Source organism: Megalopta genalis, chromosome 1 (assembly GCF_051020955.1).
Source record: "Megalopta genalis isolate 19385.01 chromosome 1, iyMegGena1_principal, whole genome shotgun sequence".
In the NCBI taxonomy this organism is placed as follows: Eukaryota; Metazoa; Arthropoda; class Insecta; order Hymenoptera; family Halictidae; genus Megalopta; species Megalopta genalis.
Window position 1 is genome coordinate 17987333 of NC_135013.1, and position 16596 is coordinate 18003928.

Here is a 16596-nt window from a genome sequence, read left to right on the forward strand (position 1 = left end):
TAATAATAATTTTATAATATAACAGTTACGGATATCGTAAAAATGGTAGTGAGAGACATTTATAACTGAAATCGGCAATTACTTAGTTGCCAACCCAATAGTATCTTAAGTACAATCGAACAAATGGAATATCTTATTTTCAGAAATAAAACGCGCGCGATCTAAAAATAAAATAGCTATTTGCTTTTCGCCATTCGATACACTGTTTTACCGAGCTCCGGGAACAATGCGTTTCCTTTGACACAAAGGTCGAGATGAAACGAATCGTTTCCTGCTTTCATAGGCCTCGTTCCAATCTCCGAACGACGTGTCGTTATTATTTGAAGGCACGATACATCCGAAGCAATAGACGAAGCAACATAAAATCGCGTATCTCGCGCGCCACAGGCGCGCCTCGCGAGGAATTACGCGAAAGAATTTCTAAACGCCAACGTCGCTCGCGCCGGTTTCGCTTTAAAAGCGGATTCAAATGTTTCCTGCGGCGGTGAATTACGGCAGAACTTCCATCCGAGTTCCTTATGTACGAGATTAATCGGCGATCATCTCCCATCCACGCGTGTGTATGTTTACGTCTGCCTGGCGGAGCCCGGTTGATTACACGCGAGGCCCGATAATAGATCACCTGCTGCCCCGTTCACGCTAATAGCAGGTAATATCCTCGACGGTGCCGCGCGCGCTGACAGCAGGGTGCTGGCATTTCCGCGCGATCCGATTCCGTGACGTCCTCGGGACCGCCTTTCTTTTCTCTGATGGAACGCTTCCTCTTATTGAATCGAATTAATCTTATCCGGATTGCATGATTCCATTCCGATGACAGTCTCCCTCGTTCTATTATTATAACCTGGTTTACGGACCTATGAATAGCGACAAGACCCGCCGAGTTCAGCCGATGATTCATTTTCCGACTTAAAATTCAATTTCGGCAGATGAGCTCGCACGATCGCCCGGCGAGAATATTCTTTCAGTTTTCACGGAAGGCGCTCTTTCTTGGATTCTTATCGGAGCGATTGCATTTCGAAGTCGTCGTCCCCTTTGCTTTTTCGGCTCGTTTCGGGAACAAGGGAAATTGTCATTAGGATTCTGCTGTCCGCGTCGTGTAGACGATTTCGGGTGTGATATTAATGTGTTGGTTTTGTATTGAACATTTAGAACATTTCGGTAAGGGTCTATTTTGCTGAATTGTCGAATTTGAGTATGCTATTGGTCGATTGCAAACAGAGTTTTCAGCATTAACCCTTTGCACTCGAAACTATTTTAACTGTAAATGTAAAATAATTTTTTCTGGCTTATAGTATTTTCATTTTATATGACGAAGCGCATTTTATGCACATAAAGTTGAATCTTGTGGCTCGCACAGCAGTTACATTTTTAATAATTAAAAAAATCTAAACTTTGTTAATATAAAAATTATCTTAGAACGTGATATAACAAATTTTAGTGATGCCTCAGAGTCACCACTCCAGTGCAAAGGGTTAACTACGACAGGTAGGAGCTAAATAGAACTGCGCGTCGTCTTTAATAATCTCATTTTATTGAAAATAATGTATTGGTATCTTTGAATTCTTCGAACCTTCTCACTGTTTCGAATTCCATCTATTCTTTTCTCTTATAAATGCATAAAATCCGCAGTTTATTCGTTGCGCGTGTAAGTTGCATTCTTTAATAAAAGCGAAGATACAAAAATACGCTGTGATGTTGTTACATATAAGATTTATTACATGTTAGAAATTTACAAAAAATTACAAATATCAAACATATGAATCGATGTATCCTTTTTATACATATACCTAAATTATAATTATCAATGAAGATCATAATATAACAGCACTCCTTGATGTCTTAACCCTTTGAACTCGATCGGCGACTCTGAGGCGACGCTAAAAATTACTGTATCGTTTCTCACAAGAATTTATTATCATTAAAGTTTTTTATAGTTTTTATAGTTTTATTTATATTAATCTATTATTTTATAGTTTTTTTATTATTATCATTATTAAAAAGTTTGCATTTAATAAATTGATAAAAAATAGAAATCTTCTATAAGCAAAATGGTTATATTTATAAGGAAATGCTTTCATTTTGGAGTTGAAATAGTCTCGAGTGCAAAGGGTTAATTTTGATTACAATCGTTACCAGAGATGCAAGTCGAATCCCTTATTGGTTAATACAATTGTAAACGTATAATCGAAATTCTACTACAATTTCTACTGTATAAATATTATTTCTTTCACAGAAAGTTAATAACAAATATCGGTACATAATACAATCTTCCATTGTGCTCTACTATCATTCAGGTTAGATACACTCCGACAATTTCTATAGACATAGAAACATCGTTTCGTTCACGAAAATGTATATAATAAATATATATAATAAATATATATTATTATATAATAGTAATATTAGTAGTATTATATATAGTAGTAGTATAATAGTAATATTACTAGTATTATATAATAGTAATGATATATAATAATAGTATATATTATTATATATTAGTATATATATAATAATATAATAATATATATATATATATATATTTATATATTACATATATTTATAATATATTTTAGTATTTATATATATTTATTATATATATAATAAATATCAATTCATTATTATGTATTGATTTCGTTGTATTTCGAATGAAAATGATAAGTCGTTCAACTCTTAAACAGCGGAGAATAAACGCACGGCGTCAGCGTCGCGCTCAGTAACCATTTAAAAACGCCATCGCCAACGATGTTACGTTCGAGAGTGCATTCACTTTGATTTCATTTTCGCTGGTCTTCCGCTAACCGAGAGCGTAACTGTAAAAGTCGCTGCGTATTATCCATTCGCAACAGAGACGGAGCACGAGTCCGCGCAGTGTTGATAGATCGCCGCGGGGATATTAACGTATCATTACAGGTTCACGGGTCTCTAACGGAGGATCTGGCGAGGAGTTTAGGAGTGGGGGACGCGGAGGCTAGGAAGGGGGAGTAGCACGAAGATGGAGGATCGGTAGTTACAGTGGCCACAAGCTAGTTGGCTTGTCGCTGTTCCCCAGAATACACAGCGGCCTAGACGATGTGCATTGTAATTATACGGAAACAGGCTCTCGTGCCTCATCCTTTGTCCCCGCCCCCTCTGATATCGTCTTTCCATCTCTCTCTCTCTCTCTCTCTCTCTCTCTCTCTCGCTCTCTCTTTCTCGCCCTCACCCTCGCTTTCTCTCGCTCTCTTTCTTGCTCTCTCTTACTCTCTCTCTTCCTTGCACTCTCTTACTCTCTCTCTCTCTCGCTCTCTCTTACTCTCTCTCTCGACCTCTCTCGCCCTCTCTCGCCCTCTCTCGCCCTCTCTCTCGCTCTCTTTCGCCCTCTCTCGCTCTCTCTCGCTCTCTCTCACTCTCTCTCACCCTCTCTCGCTCTCTCTCTCGCTCTCTCTCGCTCTCTCTCGCCCTCTCTCTCGTTCTCTCTCGCTCTCTCTCTCTCTCTCACCCTCTCTCCCTCTCTCTCTCGCGCTCGCTCTCTCTCACTCTCACTCTCTCTCTCTCTCTCTCTCTCTCCCTCTCTATCTGTATCTCTCTCGCGCGTACGCGCGTACCATCTTTCTCTGTCACGCGAATCCTTTCAGCCGTTTGTAGTCATCGATGTACCTGGCCCGGCTGTTTGCGCAGGCCGGGAAACGCAAACTATGCAAAATCTCTGGACGACCGGTGATCTAGACGCGTCGCGCAGCGTACACACGCGGGCACACAGGGACGCTAACGAGATCGTTTGTTGCGCGATCGAAAATCAAGGGGAACTATATAATTAATCGGCGATCGTTTATCGTCGCGGCGCCGGAGTTCGTTTTTTTTTTTAACTCTCTACGAAATTCAATCGCCGTTAGAATGTATATCGAGATAAATACGAGGAAATTGAAGATTTATTTAACGCTAAATATATGATTACGAGCAAAATGGCCAGTCTCGCGTTCTTGATCTTCAAACTGTTGACATTGTTGGAGAAATGTTTGGACACGTTTCTTTGTTGCCATTATAATAAAAATGGCGAAAAGTCTGAACATGTTCAGTTTTATTTTTTTTACACATATTCAGTAAAACGGCACATGTTAGTCATTTTCAGAGCTCGGTATGTTTAATGTTAAAAGAAACCGCACACAATGTAATCGACAAAGTATTTAGGAATATTTGATATATTTGCTATACAGTGTTAAATTTGAAATGTTAAATCATAAAAATGTCATATTCTATGTTCACTTTCGTTTGCCGATTTATTAGAAATTATTCAAGATATTGCTTCGGAAGTAAAACAAAATAAGTATAAAAATAAAGGAAAAATGTAATTGTCTGGAATAATTTGCCAATACATATAGTAAATATATATATATATAGCTTAAATTGCTTTACCTTTATTAAAATCGACGTTTAATATATGACAATTAATAAAAATGTTGATTAATAAAGTGCTAATATAAACGTATCGTTATTGTCACTATTTCTTCTACACGAAGAGTCGAGATAATAACATTCGTGTCGGTGAAGCGGGAGTCGATGTAAACATTTGTCGACGATTTCGACGTGTCGGTATATTTATGCGGTGAAATGCGGTGACGCTGAAATCGTATCGATGAAAACATCGTCGGTGAAATAATCGTTGGTGATTTCGAGTTACGTAACCCCATGCGCGTATTGTGCTCTTATTCCATCCAATGCCTGAATCGCATTGCCCAGAAAGTATTCTACATAGTTCACTGAGCTTACAGAAATATGAGCCGTTTATTTTGAAAGTGGCATAAGTCAATTTACCGTAATGAAAAGTGGTGATTTTTTAAATGTTTATACGAAATTATTTATACCGAGAAAAATATCAGTATCCTGAGATAACAAATACAAGTAAATCTTCTCGAAAGTTAGCATCCATATTTTTAAACGTGTTGAAACGCAAACCCTTAAATATATCGACTTAAAAACAAAGTGACTTATGCCACTTTCAAAATAAACGGCTCAATTGCTGATGATATTTGGGAATAGCATAATAGTAGCACTCTAGTGAAATATTTGAATTTGACATGTAGTTTAAAATACTTTTGGACTTCAACGTACGTTGCAATCTTGAGAAATCAAATAATGATGAAAAATATTATCATATAAAATGCTACAATTATTATGTTGCTGAAAAATCTCGCACTGTTCTGATAAAAAAGCAGATGATATGTAAACGAGTGAAGTATCCATTTTTATAATTCACTGATAAACTGCGGACTTTATGCGTTTATAATAACAATGGATAGGTGAAATTTAAAACAATAATATCTCACTGAAATATTTTTATATTTCATTATTAAAGAAAAATATTTCAATTTGACTCACGTCTATTGTAATTCATGAAGATAATCTTTCTTTTGCATAAAGTTCCACAGACCATTCATAGGTTTCTGGAGTTTAATTTCTACTTCTCGAAAGTCAGCATCCATATTTTGAAACGTGTTAAAACGCAAACCCTTAAATATATCGACTTAAAAACAAAGTGACTTATGCCACTTTCAAAATAAACGGCTCATATGATGAGTATCCTTACAGTTTCTCAATGCCATATATGCATCGATAACAATAAATACAGTAAATTCTTCCTAATTGGCTCTCAAATTGTGCAGAAAAGTGGACAATTGCAATGGACCAAAATGGAAGAGGAAATGCAATTATTCGAGAGTTGTGGCCCGTTTTTATAGTTGTTGAGAATCGGTAACTATAAAAACGAGCCGCAAAGCTCGAATAATCGTACTTCCTCTTTCTAAATTGTCCATTTTTGTGTTCAATTTGAACGTCAATTAGGGAGAATTTACTGTACTGTTACACTCTAGCAACGCAAGTTGCATTCTCGAAAATTTTGACTCGTGTCTTAAAATATAATCGACCACAATATAATCGGCCACTTTCAAAATAAACGGCTCATATGTAAATGTCAATTTTAATCTTAGCTGTCCTTAAATGTGGCGGAAGTTTCCCTACGGAGGAGACAGAAAATTCAGGTTATTCGGAAGATTAGTGCGATGTTTAGGTAAATAACTTACCGGAGATTCGCTACTGTCTGGCAAAGTTTCGCGTGGGTGGAAACTGGGTTCCGCTTGTCCACTAGTTTCTCGTGTCGGTTCCTTCCCCTTTAACTGTACTTCCGTTTCGTAACCTTCTTGAACCTGCACCGCCCACGCCGATTCATCCATCCCCCTTGTCGCTTGTGCACCTAACTAGTTCATTATCCGAGGCGAAGTTAACTTTGCGACGCAGACGGGGCGGGGGGTGGGATGGGGGTTGAGGGACGACCATTACGTTGCCACGAGCGCGTACCGTACCCGTTTATTTAGCCGACGCCGGAAAATATTTCTCAAGGGCCCGTAAGAAACCGCCTTTCGCCCCGTCCTGGATGCTGCCCCGTACGCTGAACTTTATATATTAAATCGAGGCAATAAAATGTTATTTCAATTGTGCGCCTCCAACTTCCTTAACTTCATCGCGTCTCATTTCTCGCATGTGCGCCGCGGAAGGTGTATTAACGAGGTGAAAAGAGGGCCAAATTTAATTCTGCGCTACTTGTATTGAAAGCAACGCACCGACCAGGTCGTTCAAATGACTTGACTGAATTGCATTTATAATATTTCGAACAAATTTGCTTCGGTTACGTTACGCCGCCACTGGTTATGCCAGATTTTGCCGCGGTCAGAGCAAGCAAATTCTAGGTTTGTATTGATGATACTTGGACAATGGAATACGAGAAATATATGTAATTGGATTCAACAACATTTTAACTTAATTTTTGTCATCAGGAATTTCGCCATCGACGACATGAATTTTGTATATTCCGGTGATTAGTATCCGTTAATATTTTTCTCCTACAATAAACTGTAAATGTTAATAGTAAATATATGTAATTGGATTCAACAACATTTTAACTTAATTTTTGTCATGAGGAATTTCGCCATCGACGACATGGATTTTCTATTTTCCGGTGATTTAGTATCCGTTAATATTTTTCTTCTACAATAAACTGTAAATGTTATTCGTCTTTCCTAAAGCGAAATTATATTTATTGCGTATTTACATCTACTGTTAACAACGGACAAATCAGATTGTAATTTTCTTTCTGTATCAGGAAACTATTGAGTTGGTTCGGAAGTTCGTGCGGTTTTAACTTCGATTGAAATTTTTCACGTAATAATTGCCTTCAGTTATCTCTAGTCCATACATATATATATACATGATGTCCCAAAATTATTGTACAAGCGAGAAATGCGGGGTTCCTGAGGTGATTCGAAGTAACTTTTTCCTCAGCGAAAGTGCATTTCGTGACTTTGTTTACGAGTTATTAACGAAAAACAGTGACTAATGAGAGGCGAGCTTGGTTGCCGCGAGCCAACGAGCTGTCGAAGCCTAGTTCCGCTGATTGGCTCGGCCGTTTCGCGTCAGCCGAGCTTGCCTCTCATTGGTCACTGTTTTTCGTCGATAACTCGTAAACAAAGTCGCGGATCGCATTTTCGCTGAGGAAAAAGTTACTTCAAATGACCTCAGAAACCGCTCATTTCCCAGAAGTGCCACAATTTTGGGACATCCTGCATGTCTCATGCGTCATTCGATATCTCTTATTTTCTCCTGTCGTGCGATTGCTTGCTCATTCGTTCCGCGTGAATAATGATTAATTTTTTAAGAACTGTAGAGCGTCGAGTCAACAAAAATGAATCTCTCCGCCACGTTTCAAATTTGTACAAATTTGATCACGGTTCTAAAGCTGCTATGGCTGCCCGCAATATTTATGCAATGTATGGACGAGGTTATATCGCTGACAGAACAGCAGAAAAATGATTTTCTCGATTCAAAGTGGGCAACTTTTCAATGAACGATGAGGCAACGTTGTGGTCGACCATCGGCGTTGGACGTGGAAAGTCTGGAAGTTTCTATCTTTTTTTATTACCAAACCAATCATTGGGAACAAGTTGTACGTAACGATGGAGAATGCATTGTACATTGATGTGTAATATCAAAAAAAGCCACTTTTGTCAAAACCGTGCGGACTAATGGACTACATCTATTATTAACCCCTTGCCCTATAATATTGTATCACGACTCGTTGCGAAGATTTCGAACGCGAAGATTTCTAAATATTGTCCACGTTGTCCACGTCATTTGAATCTAGATGAACCTCCGCCCTTCTATCACCAATATTTCAATAAAATGAGTATAAATGTCCGTTTCACAGAGGAACGTATCAGCGAGAAACAAGCGTCAGCGAACGTATCCGCGAATAAAATCGTCGTTCAAGCGGTTGGAGGTAAAGATCGCGACAGATAAATTGCCGAAAAATATTTTCACGATCGTATTCTGTTTTTGGCGACGCGAAGGGGCTGTTCACGGTGCGTCGTGCCGCGTAAACGGCGCGGATTCCCGTCCGCGGGCTGCCGACGCGACGGGTCCGGAAAAACCGGATTCGTGAACCGTGAGGTCCGTTCGGGTCCATTTTTTCGTTCGGCCGACGGACACGCGCGATGTGCGACGCGCCCGTGGAATTAGTTAGGAAGCTAATTGCAGCACCACCTCGTTTTAATTCAATTATACGGGCCGCGTCGTGTAGATGCAAATTTTCCCCACCCCCCGGCGGCGCGTTCCCGGCGCACCGTCCGCCCCCGCGACGGCGTCTACGTCGCGCTGAAACCTCGCTCGACATCATACGCTCTCGCATCCTTTCGCAGCTCGCCGCCCGGGGAACTTTCCGAATTATCTTGTAACGAGAGGCGACGTCAACGTTCGCAATTACGAGCGACGCCGACGCCGACGCCGGCTCCGACGCCGGGGCCGAGGCCCGACGCCGTGTGCGACTCGGAGACGCTTCGCGCACGTTATCACTGTATTAACGGATATGCGTCCCCCTTGCGCCGACTCTGTTTCCGGAAGTTTAAGCACTCCTTGAACCGGCCGACAATTGAAACCGAGAGTCCCGCGCCAGCCCTAAGATGCTTTTGTCGTTCGAGCGTTATTATTGCGCGTGATGCGAGTCTGTAATCCGCCGAGGAATGGGTAATGGCATAATCTGGATACTGAATGTTGTTTCCTCGATGTTTCCCGGTCTCGGAATCGACCCGCGAGCGCTCATTGGCGCACATTTTTTAGTACAATGCACGCTGTACCAGGAATCCGTTTTATTGGCTTGGCAACTAGGTAATTGCCGATTTCAGTTATAGATGTCTCTCACTCCTATTTTTATGCTATCCGTAAATGTTATATTAGAAAATTATTATTATTATTATTATTATTATGTTATTTCTTATTATCTGTGAATGTTAGGAACTGGAGAAATTGAACGCAGCGGTCAAGGAAAAGCGACCAGAACTGGTCAATCGTAAAGGTGCCATTTTCCACCAGGACAATGCTAGACCGCATTGACTTAGCTATTTCTTTTCAATCAAAATACAATTTTATTCACCTGCTATCAAAATTTAATTACTTCTCTTTTATATAATATTGCATTCTCTTGTAGCTAATATTTAATCATTTTGTTTCAACCGAAATAAAATTCTGTTAGCTTGCTATTAATATTTAATAATTTCTTTTCAAATTCGTTTAATACTATTAATACTTAATTATTCCTTTTTAACCGAAATACAATTTTATTCGCCTGCTACTAATATTTAATCATTCCATTTTTATGATATCCGTAAATGTTATATTAGAAAATTATTATTATTATCATTATTATGTTATTTTGTATTATCCGTGAATGTTAGCAACTGGAGAAATTGAATGCAGCAGTCAAGGAAAAGCGACCAGAACTGGTCAATCGTAAAGGTGTCATTTTTCACCAGGACAATGCTAGGCCGCACACGTCTTTGTCCAGTCGGCAAAAATTGATGGATATTGGTTGGGAATTGATTATTCGAGACTTGTACCTTGTTTTTATAGTTGTTGACAATCGATAACCATAAAAAACGAGCCACAAGGCTCGAACAATCGTATCTCCAAAATTGTCCATTTTTGTGGACTATCTGAGCGTCAATTAGGGAGACATTACTGTATTTCCCTAAAAAACGACATTACCAGAGGTAGCTATCCCCAAAATCACCATATGATAATTTAAAATTTTCTAAGTTCTATTGTGACCCTCATTGTAAAATTTATTACAGAAATTCCAAATGAATAATCTTCTTTGCCTAGTTTTCCTTTGTCGACGAGGGGTTGACAGAAATTAATAGTTTTTAGAAACTGAAAGTTTTGCTTAAAGACTGAACAATTTAATTTAAAACGTAACATTTCTCAAATTATTATAAGCGGCCCGGAATTATTTTCCAAAATGAAGCTCCGGCCGATCGTTTCATCTTTGACAATTCTTAATATATTGGGTTGGCAACTACGTAATTGCCGATTTCAGTTATAGATGTCTCTCACTCCCATTTTTATGGTATCCGTAAATGTTATATTATAAAATTATTATTATTATTATTATTATTATGTCATTTTTTATTAATTTTTCAATATAGATATACAACAGTTGTGCTAAACTGGAATAGCTTTTGCAATCTGCAGATGGCTCGAAATAAAACTAACGTATAATTAGAAATTTACTTTTATTTACAGCACAATCTCTGTTGTAGATAATCGAATAATCCGGACCTCTGATTATGCAGTTTCTATTGGGTTGGCAACTACGTAATTGCCGATTTCAGTTATAGATGTCTCTCACTCCCATTTTTATGATATCCGTAAATGTTATACTATAAAATTATTATTATTATTATTATGTTATTTTTTATTATCCGTGAATGTCAGCAACTGGAGAAATTGAATGCAGCGGTCAAGGAAAAGCGACCAGAACTGGTCAATCGTAAAGGTGTCATTTTTCACCAGGACAATGCTAGGCCGCACACGTCTTTGTCCACTCGGCAAAAATTCATGGATATTGGTTGGGAATCGATGTTACACCCACCATATAGTCCTGATCTCGCGCCATCGGATTACCACTTATTTCGATCTCTGGACAACTCCCTTCGTGGTAAAACTTTTAACGATGACGACGCTGTAAAATCTCACTTAACTCAGTTTTTGGCCGAAAAGGATCAGACTTTCTACGAGCGTGGAATTTTCAAGTTGTCGGAGAGATGGCAAAAGGTCGTCGAACAAAATGGAAAATACATTACAGATTAAGCTTCGTTCCAAGTAAAAAAAATTTTTTATTTCATTGAACACATCGGCGATTATTTAGTTGCCAATCCAATATATGGCGTTGTCTCAAGACTTTACACTTTGGTGTACGGTACTTTTTACCCCTCCCCCCTCCCCCCAACGATGGCGTACGTACGAAATACGGACCTGCGTTTCACACACATTGACGCGAAAATAACGTTGTAGTCTTAATGATATTTAACATTATGGTATTAAGTTTATAACATCAGCATGATCTTATTACCATACAAATACATTGATACAAAATTATAAGGTATTACTTATTGTTATACGATTTAATCGCGACAAACTATTTTCGGCACAACTAGATTTCCTTACATGGCCGCGACGTTGAGGAGTTCAAGTTAAAAAAAGAATTGTTCAATAACTATTGGGTTCGCGGGTAAGTTCCGTCGTATTTTACTACCTGCCTGTAATTTTACCTGTCAGGTCAAGACAAGCAGGTGGAATGCGTCATGTGGTGGGTCTTATTTTAGCGTACCTCTCGTGGGATATAAGAGGACTACTTTCGATACCCTTCATCAATTAGTTGCGAAGCACAGAGTGAATAAGATGGCAGTGGATAAAGTGCATCTAAGACACTGCATGTGGTATGAATTCTAAAAAAGGAAGCAACGCATCTGTTGCTTGGAAAAACTTATGCGACACGTTGGGAAGTGAAGTTGTAAATGTTCGGACCTGCCAAAAATGGTTTGCTAAATTTCGTTCCGGAGATTTCAGTCTCAAAGAAGATCGTCGATCTGGGCGGCCATCCAAGGTCGATAATGACATTTTGCGGTCTATCGACTAGCTGTCTGAAAGATGGCAACGATTCGTTACAAATAATGGATATTATATAATAATAATTGTTATTATATTATATAAATATAATAATAATATAATATAATATTTATATAATATAAATATATAATTATATTATATACTATAATAATATATAGTATATATAATATATATTATATATCATAATAATATATAGTATATATAATATAATAATATATATATAATATATATATATATATATATATATATATATATATATATAATTTAATTATTATATATAATTATTATGTAAATAAACTGTAAATATAATAATAAACTGATTCGAATGTTTTACTTCAAATACGACAGAACATCCCGCCAATCCAATACAATAATCTCATCCAGAATTCATCAAATTATTAGATGTAACAAGTTCTATTAGTTTTCTCTTATCTTGTTCATGTTTTAAATAACAAAAAGTTGTAATACACCTTATTCGATAAACATAAAATTAATTAACAAAACCGAAAACAAACCAAAGCCGCAGCAATTGGTTATCCAGAATAATCAGGCTCCACTACCCTAAGATACATAACAGTCCGACCGCAGAATATAAATTAAAGTGCTTTTAATCTTGAGACTTGAAGTATCAAAATGGAACATTGCGGAGTAGTGGAAAGATGGGTCTAGTGCAAAGATAATCAACTTTATCGCGGACCGTAGTGACCCGGTGTCTTTTATCCGACTGGCATTCCGTCGGTCAGCATTTTCCTTGGACCGAGACGAAGTGGACGCGAAACATAGCTGCCTGTCGAGATCATTCTCTATAATTGAGAATGACCTCTGAAGATCGACTGGACAGATTAGTTTGTCGATATCACGGACAAATAGAATTTACGACGGAATCGACGAAGGTCGAGCACCGATTCGTAATCTCGATCATCTTCGAAACCCTCGAGCCCACTGTCCTTCGTAAACCGTGCATAATCAACGAACGGTATCGCTCTAGATTTTCGATTAACGTCCCGATATTCTCTTTCTGTTCCAGGTAAGTTCTCCATCGAAACTAGAGTACCTCTCTCCGGCGCCGTGAACGTAAGTAACAATTGGATCAATTTGGCATCATTATACCGGCAGACGGTACAAAAGAAATTCCTTTGCTCTCCGTTCTCCTTTATCACGGCCGCGCTGCTTTGTCGCGGCGCATAAAGCAGCCCGTGCAAAGGATAAAAAGGGGAAATGTGCCGAAGAATTCATTATGATTTAATAACGTTATCGATAACCCGACGGCTCCTGTCAGTGGGTTAAAGCGTCGCTAAACCGGGCTATCTCGATATAATCGTTCCTCCCGCTCAATTAGCGACGGTGAACGGAGGCGCTCGCCGGCTAGGGCTATTAATTATGAACGTCCTAAGTCCCGTGGCGCGAAGACGCCAGCCAACTTTGGCCCGGTATCGTGGCTCAGATTTCGGATCGATTTGTTATCGAACTTATCGAGACCGCCACGTAGACCGACCGCCTTTGCGATCCGAAAATGAAAAAAAATCGGGATAGGGGATTTTCGTGGGCGATGCCGGGGCCGGAAGCCGTGGTAGACACGCGAGGTCGATGTTGACTTCGAGGACTCGTCAGGGAACGTTTCCCTAATTGCTTGTGAAAGTGCATTTCGTGACTTTGTTTACGAATTTTTAATGAAAAACAGTGATCAATGAGAAGCGAGCTCGGTTGCCGCGAGCCAACGAGCTGTCGATGTTATTCGCCGCCACTGGTTATGCCAGATCTTGCCGCGGTCAGAGCAAGCAAATTCTAAGTTTGTGTTAATGACACTTGGACAATGGCATACGAGAAATATATGTAATTGGATTCAACAACATTTTAACTTAATTTTTGTAATGAGGAATTTCGCCATCGACGACATGGATTTTCCATTTTCCGGTGATTAGTAGGCGTTAATATTTTTCTCCTACAATAAACTGTAAATGTTAATAGTAAATATATGTAATTGGATTCAACAAGATTTTAACTTAATTTTTGTAATGAGGAATTTCACCATCGGCGACATGGATTTTCTATTTTCCGGTGATTAGTAGGCGTTAATATTTTTCTCCTACAATAAACTGTAAATGTTAATAGTAAATATATGTAATTGGATTCAACAAGATTTTAACTTAATTTTTGTAATGAGGAATTTCACCATCGACGACATGGATTTTCTATTTTCCGGTGATTAGTAGGCGTTAATATTTTTCTCCTACAATAAACTGTAAATGTTAATAGTAAATATATGTAATTGGATTCAACAAGATTTTAACTTAATTTTTGTAATGAGGAATTTCACCATCGGCGACATGGATTTTCTATTTTCCGGTGATTAGTAGGCGTTAATATTTTTCTCCTACAATAAACTGTAAATGTTAATAGTAAATATATGTAATTGGATTCAACAAGATTTTAACTTAATTTTTGTAATGAGGAATTTCACCATCGACGACATGGATTTTCTATTTTCCGGTGATTAGTAGGCGTTAATATTTTTCTCCTACAATAAACTGTAAATGTTAATAGTAAATATATGTAATTGGATTCAACAAGATTTTAACTTAATTTTTGTAATGAGGAATTTCACCATCGGCGACATGGATTTTCTATTTTCCGGTGATTAGTAGGCGTTAATATTTTTCTCCTACAATAAACTGTAAATGTTAATAGTAAATATATGTAATTGGATTCAACAAGATTTTAACTTAATTTTTGTAATGAGGAATTTCACCATCGACGACATGGATTTTCTATTTTCCGGTGATTAGTAGGCGTTAATATTTTTCTCCTACAATAAACTGTAAATGTTAATAGTAAATATATGTAATTGGATTCAACAAGATTTTAACTTAATTTTTGTAATGAGGAATTTCGCCATCGACGACATGAATTTTCTATTTTCCGGTGATTAGTAGCCGTTAATATTTTTCTCCTACAATAAACTATAAATGTTAATAGTAAATATATGTAATTGGATTCAACAAGATTTTAACTTAATTTTTGTAATGAGGAATTTCACCATCGACGACATGGATTTTCTATTTTCCGGTGATTAGTAGGCGTTAATATTTTTCTCCTACAATAAACTGTAAATGTTAATAGTAAATATATGTAATTGGATTCAACAAGATTTTAACTTAATTTTTGTAATGAGGAATTTCGCCATCGACGACATGAATTTTCTATTTTCCGGTGATTAGTAGCCGTTAATATTTTTCTCCTACAATAAACTATAAATGTTAATAGTAAATATATGTAATTGGATTCAACAAGATTTTAACTTAATTTTTGTAATGAGGAATTTCGCCATCGACGACATGGATTTTCTATATACCGGTGATTAGTAGCCGTTAATATTTTTCTTCTACAATAAACTGTAAATGTTAATAATAAATATATGTAATTGGATTCAACAACATTTTAACTTAATTTTTGTCATCAGGAATTTCGCCATCGACGACATGGATTTTCTATTTTCCGGTAATTTAGTATCCGTTAATATTTTTCTCCTACAATAAACTGTAAATGTTAATAGTAAATATATGTAATTGGATTCAACAAGATTTTAACTTAATTTTTGTAATGAGGAATTTCACCATCGACGACATGAATTTTCTATTTTCCGGTGATTTAGTATCCGTTAATATTTTTCTTCTACAATAAACTGTAAATGTTATTCGTCTTTCCTAAAGCGAAATTATATTTATTGCGTATTTACATCTAATGTTAACAACGGACGAATCAGATTGTAATTTTCTTTCTGTGTCAGGAAACTATTGGGTTGGTTCGGAAGTTCGTGCGGTTTTAACTTCGATTGAAATTTTTCACATAATAATTGCCTTTAGTTATCTCTAGTCCATACATATATATACAGGTGTCCCAAAATTATTGTACAAGCGAGAAATGAGGGGTTCCTGAGGTGATTCGAAGTAACTTTTTCCTCAGCGAAAGTGCATTTCGTGAGTTTGTTTCCGAGTTATTAACGAAAAACAGTGACCAATGAGAGGCGAGCTCGGTTGCCGCGAGCCAACGAGCTGTCGAAGCCTAGTTCCGCTGATTGGCTCGGCTGTTTCGCGCCAGCCGATCTTGCCTCTCATTGGTCACAGTTTTTTGTCAATAACTCGTAAACAAAGCCGCGGATCGCATTTTCGCTGAGGAAAGAGTTACTTCAAATGACCTCAGAAACCGCTCATTTCCCAGAAGTGCCACAATTTTGGGCATCCTGTATGTCTCATGCGTCATTCGATATCTCTTATTTTCTCCTGTCGTGCGATTGCTTGCTCATTCGTTCCGCGTGAATAATGATTAATTTTTTAAGAACTGTAGAGCGTCGAGTCAACAAAAATGAATTTCTCCGCCACGTTTCAAATTTGTACAAATTTGATCACGGTTCTAAAGCTGCTATGGCTGCCCGCAATATTTATGCAATGTATGGACGAGGTTGTATTGCTGACAGAACAATTCTTCCCGCTCAATTAGCGACGATGAACGGAGGCGCTCGCCGACTAGGGCTATTAATTGAGCCGTTTCTTTTGAAAGTGGCATAAGTCACTTTGTTTTTAAGTCGATATACTTAAGGGGTTTGCGTTT

General features: G+C 37.8%; 2 protein-coding genes across 8 annotated transcripts in view; one reads left to right on the forward strand and one right to left on the reverse strand.

The window, feature by feature from the left end:
* Positions 1–16596, forward strand: part of LOC117222115 (E3 ubiquitin-protein ligase MYCBP2) — a 409723-nt gene that overhangs the window by 110095 nt on the left and 283032 nt on the right. Inside the window, exon 31 of one of the 6 annotated variants that reach the window (XM_076522835.1) lies at positions 13016–14992. The exons of the other annotated variants lie outside the window; for them this stretch is intronic. Coding sequence (XP_076378950.1) covers positions 13016–13019 — 4 coding nt within the window. The 3' untranslated portion in view covers positions 13020–14992. Of the gene's footprint in view, positions 1–13015; positions 14993–16596 lie in introns of those variants that run through there. 6 annotated transcript variants of the gene reach the window in all.
* Positions 1–16596, reverse strand: part of LOC117222493 (uncharacterized) — a 312588-nt gene that overhangs the window by 98262 nt on the left and 197730 nt on the right. The window lies entirely within an intron of this gene.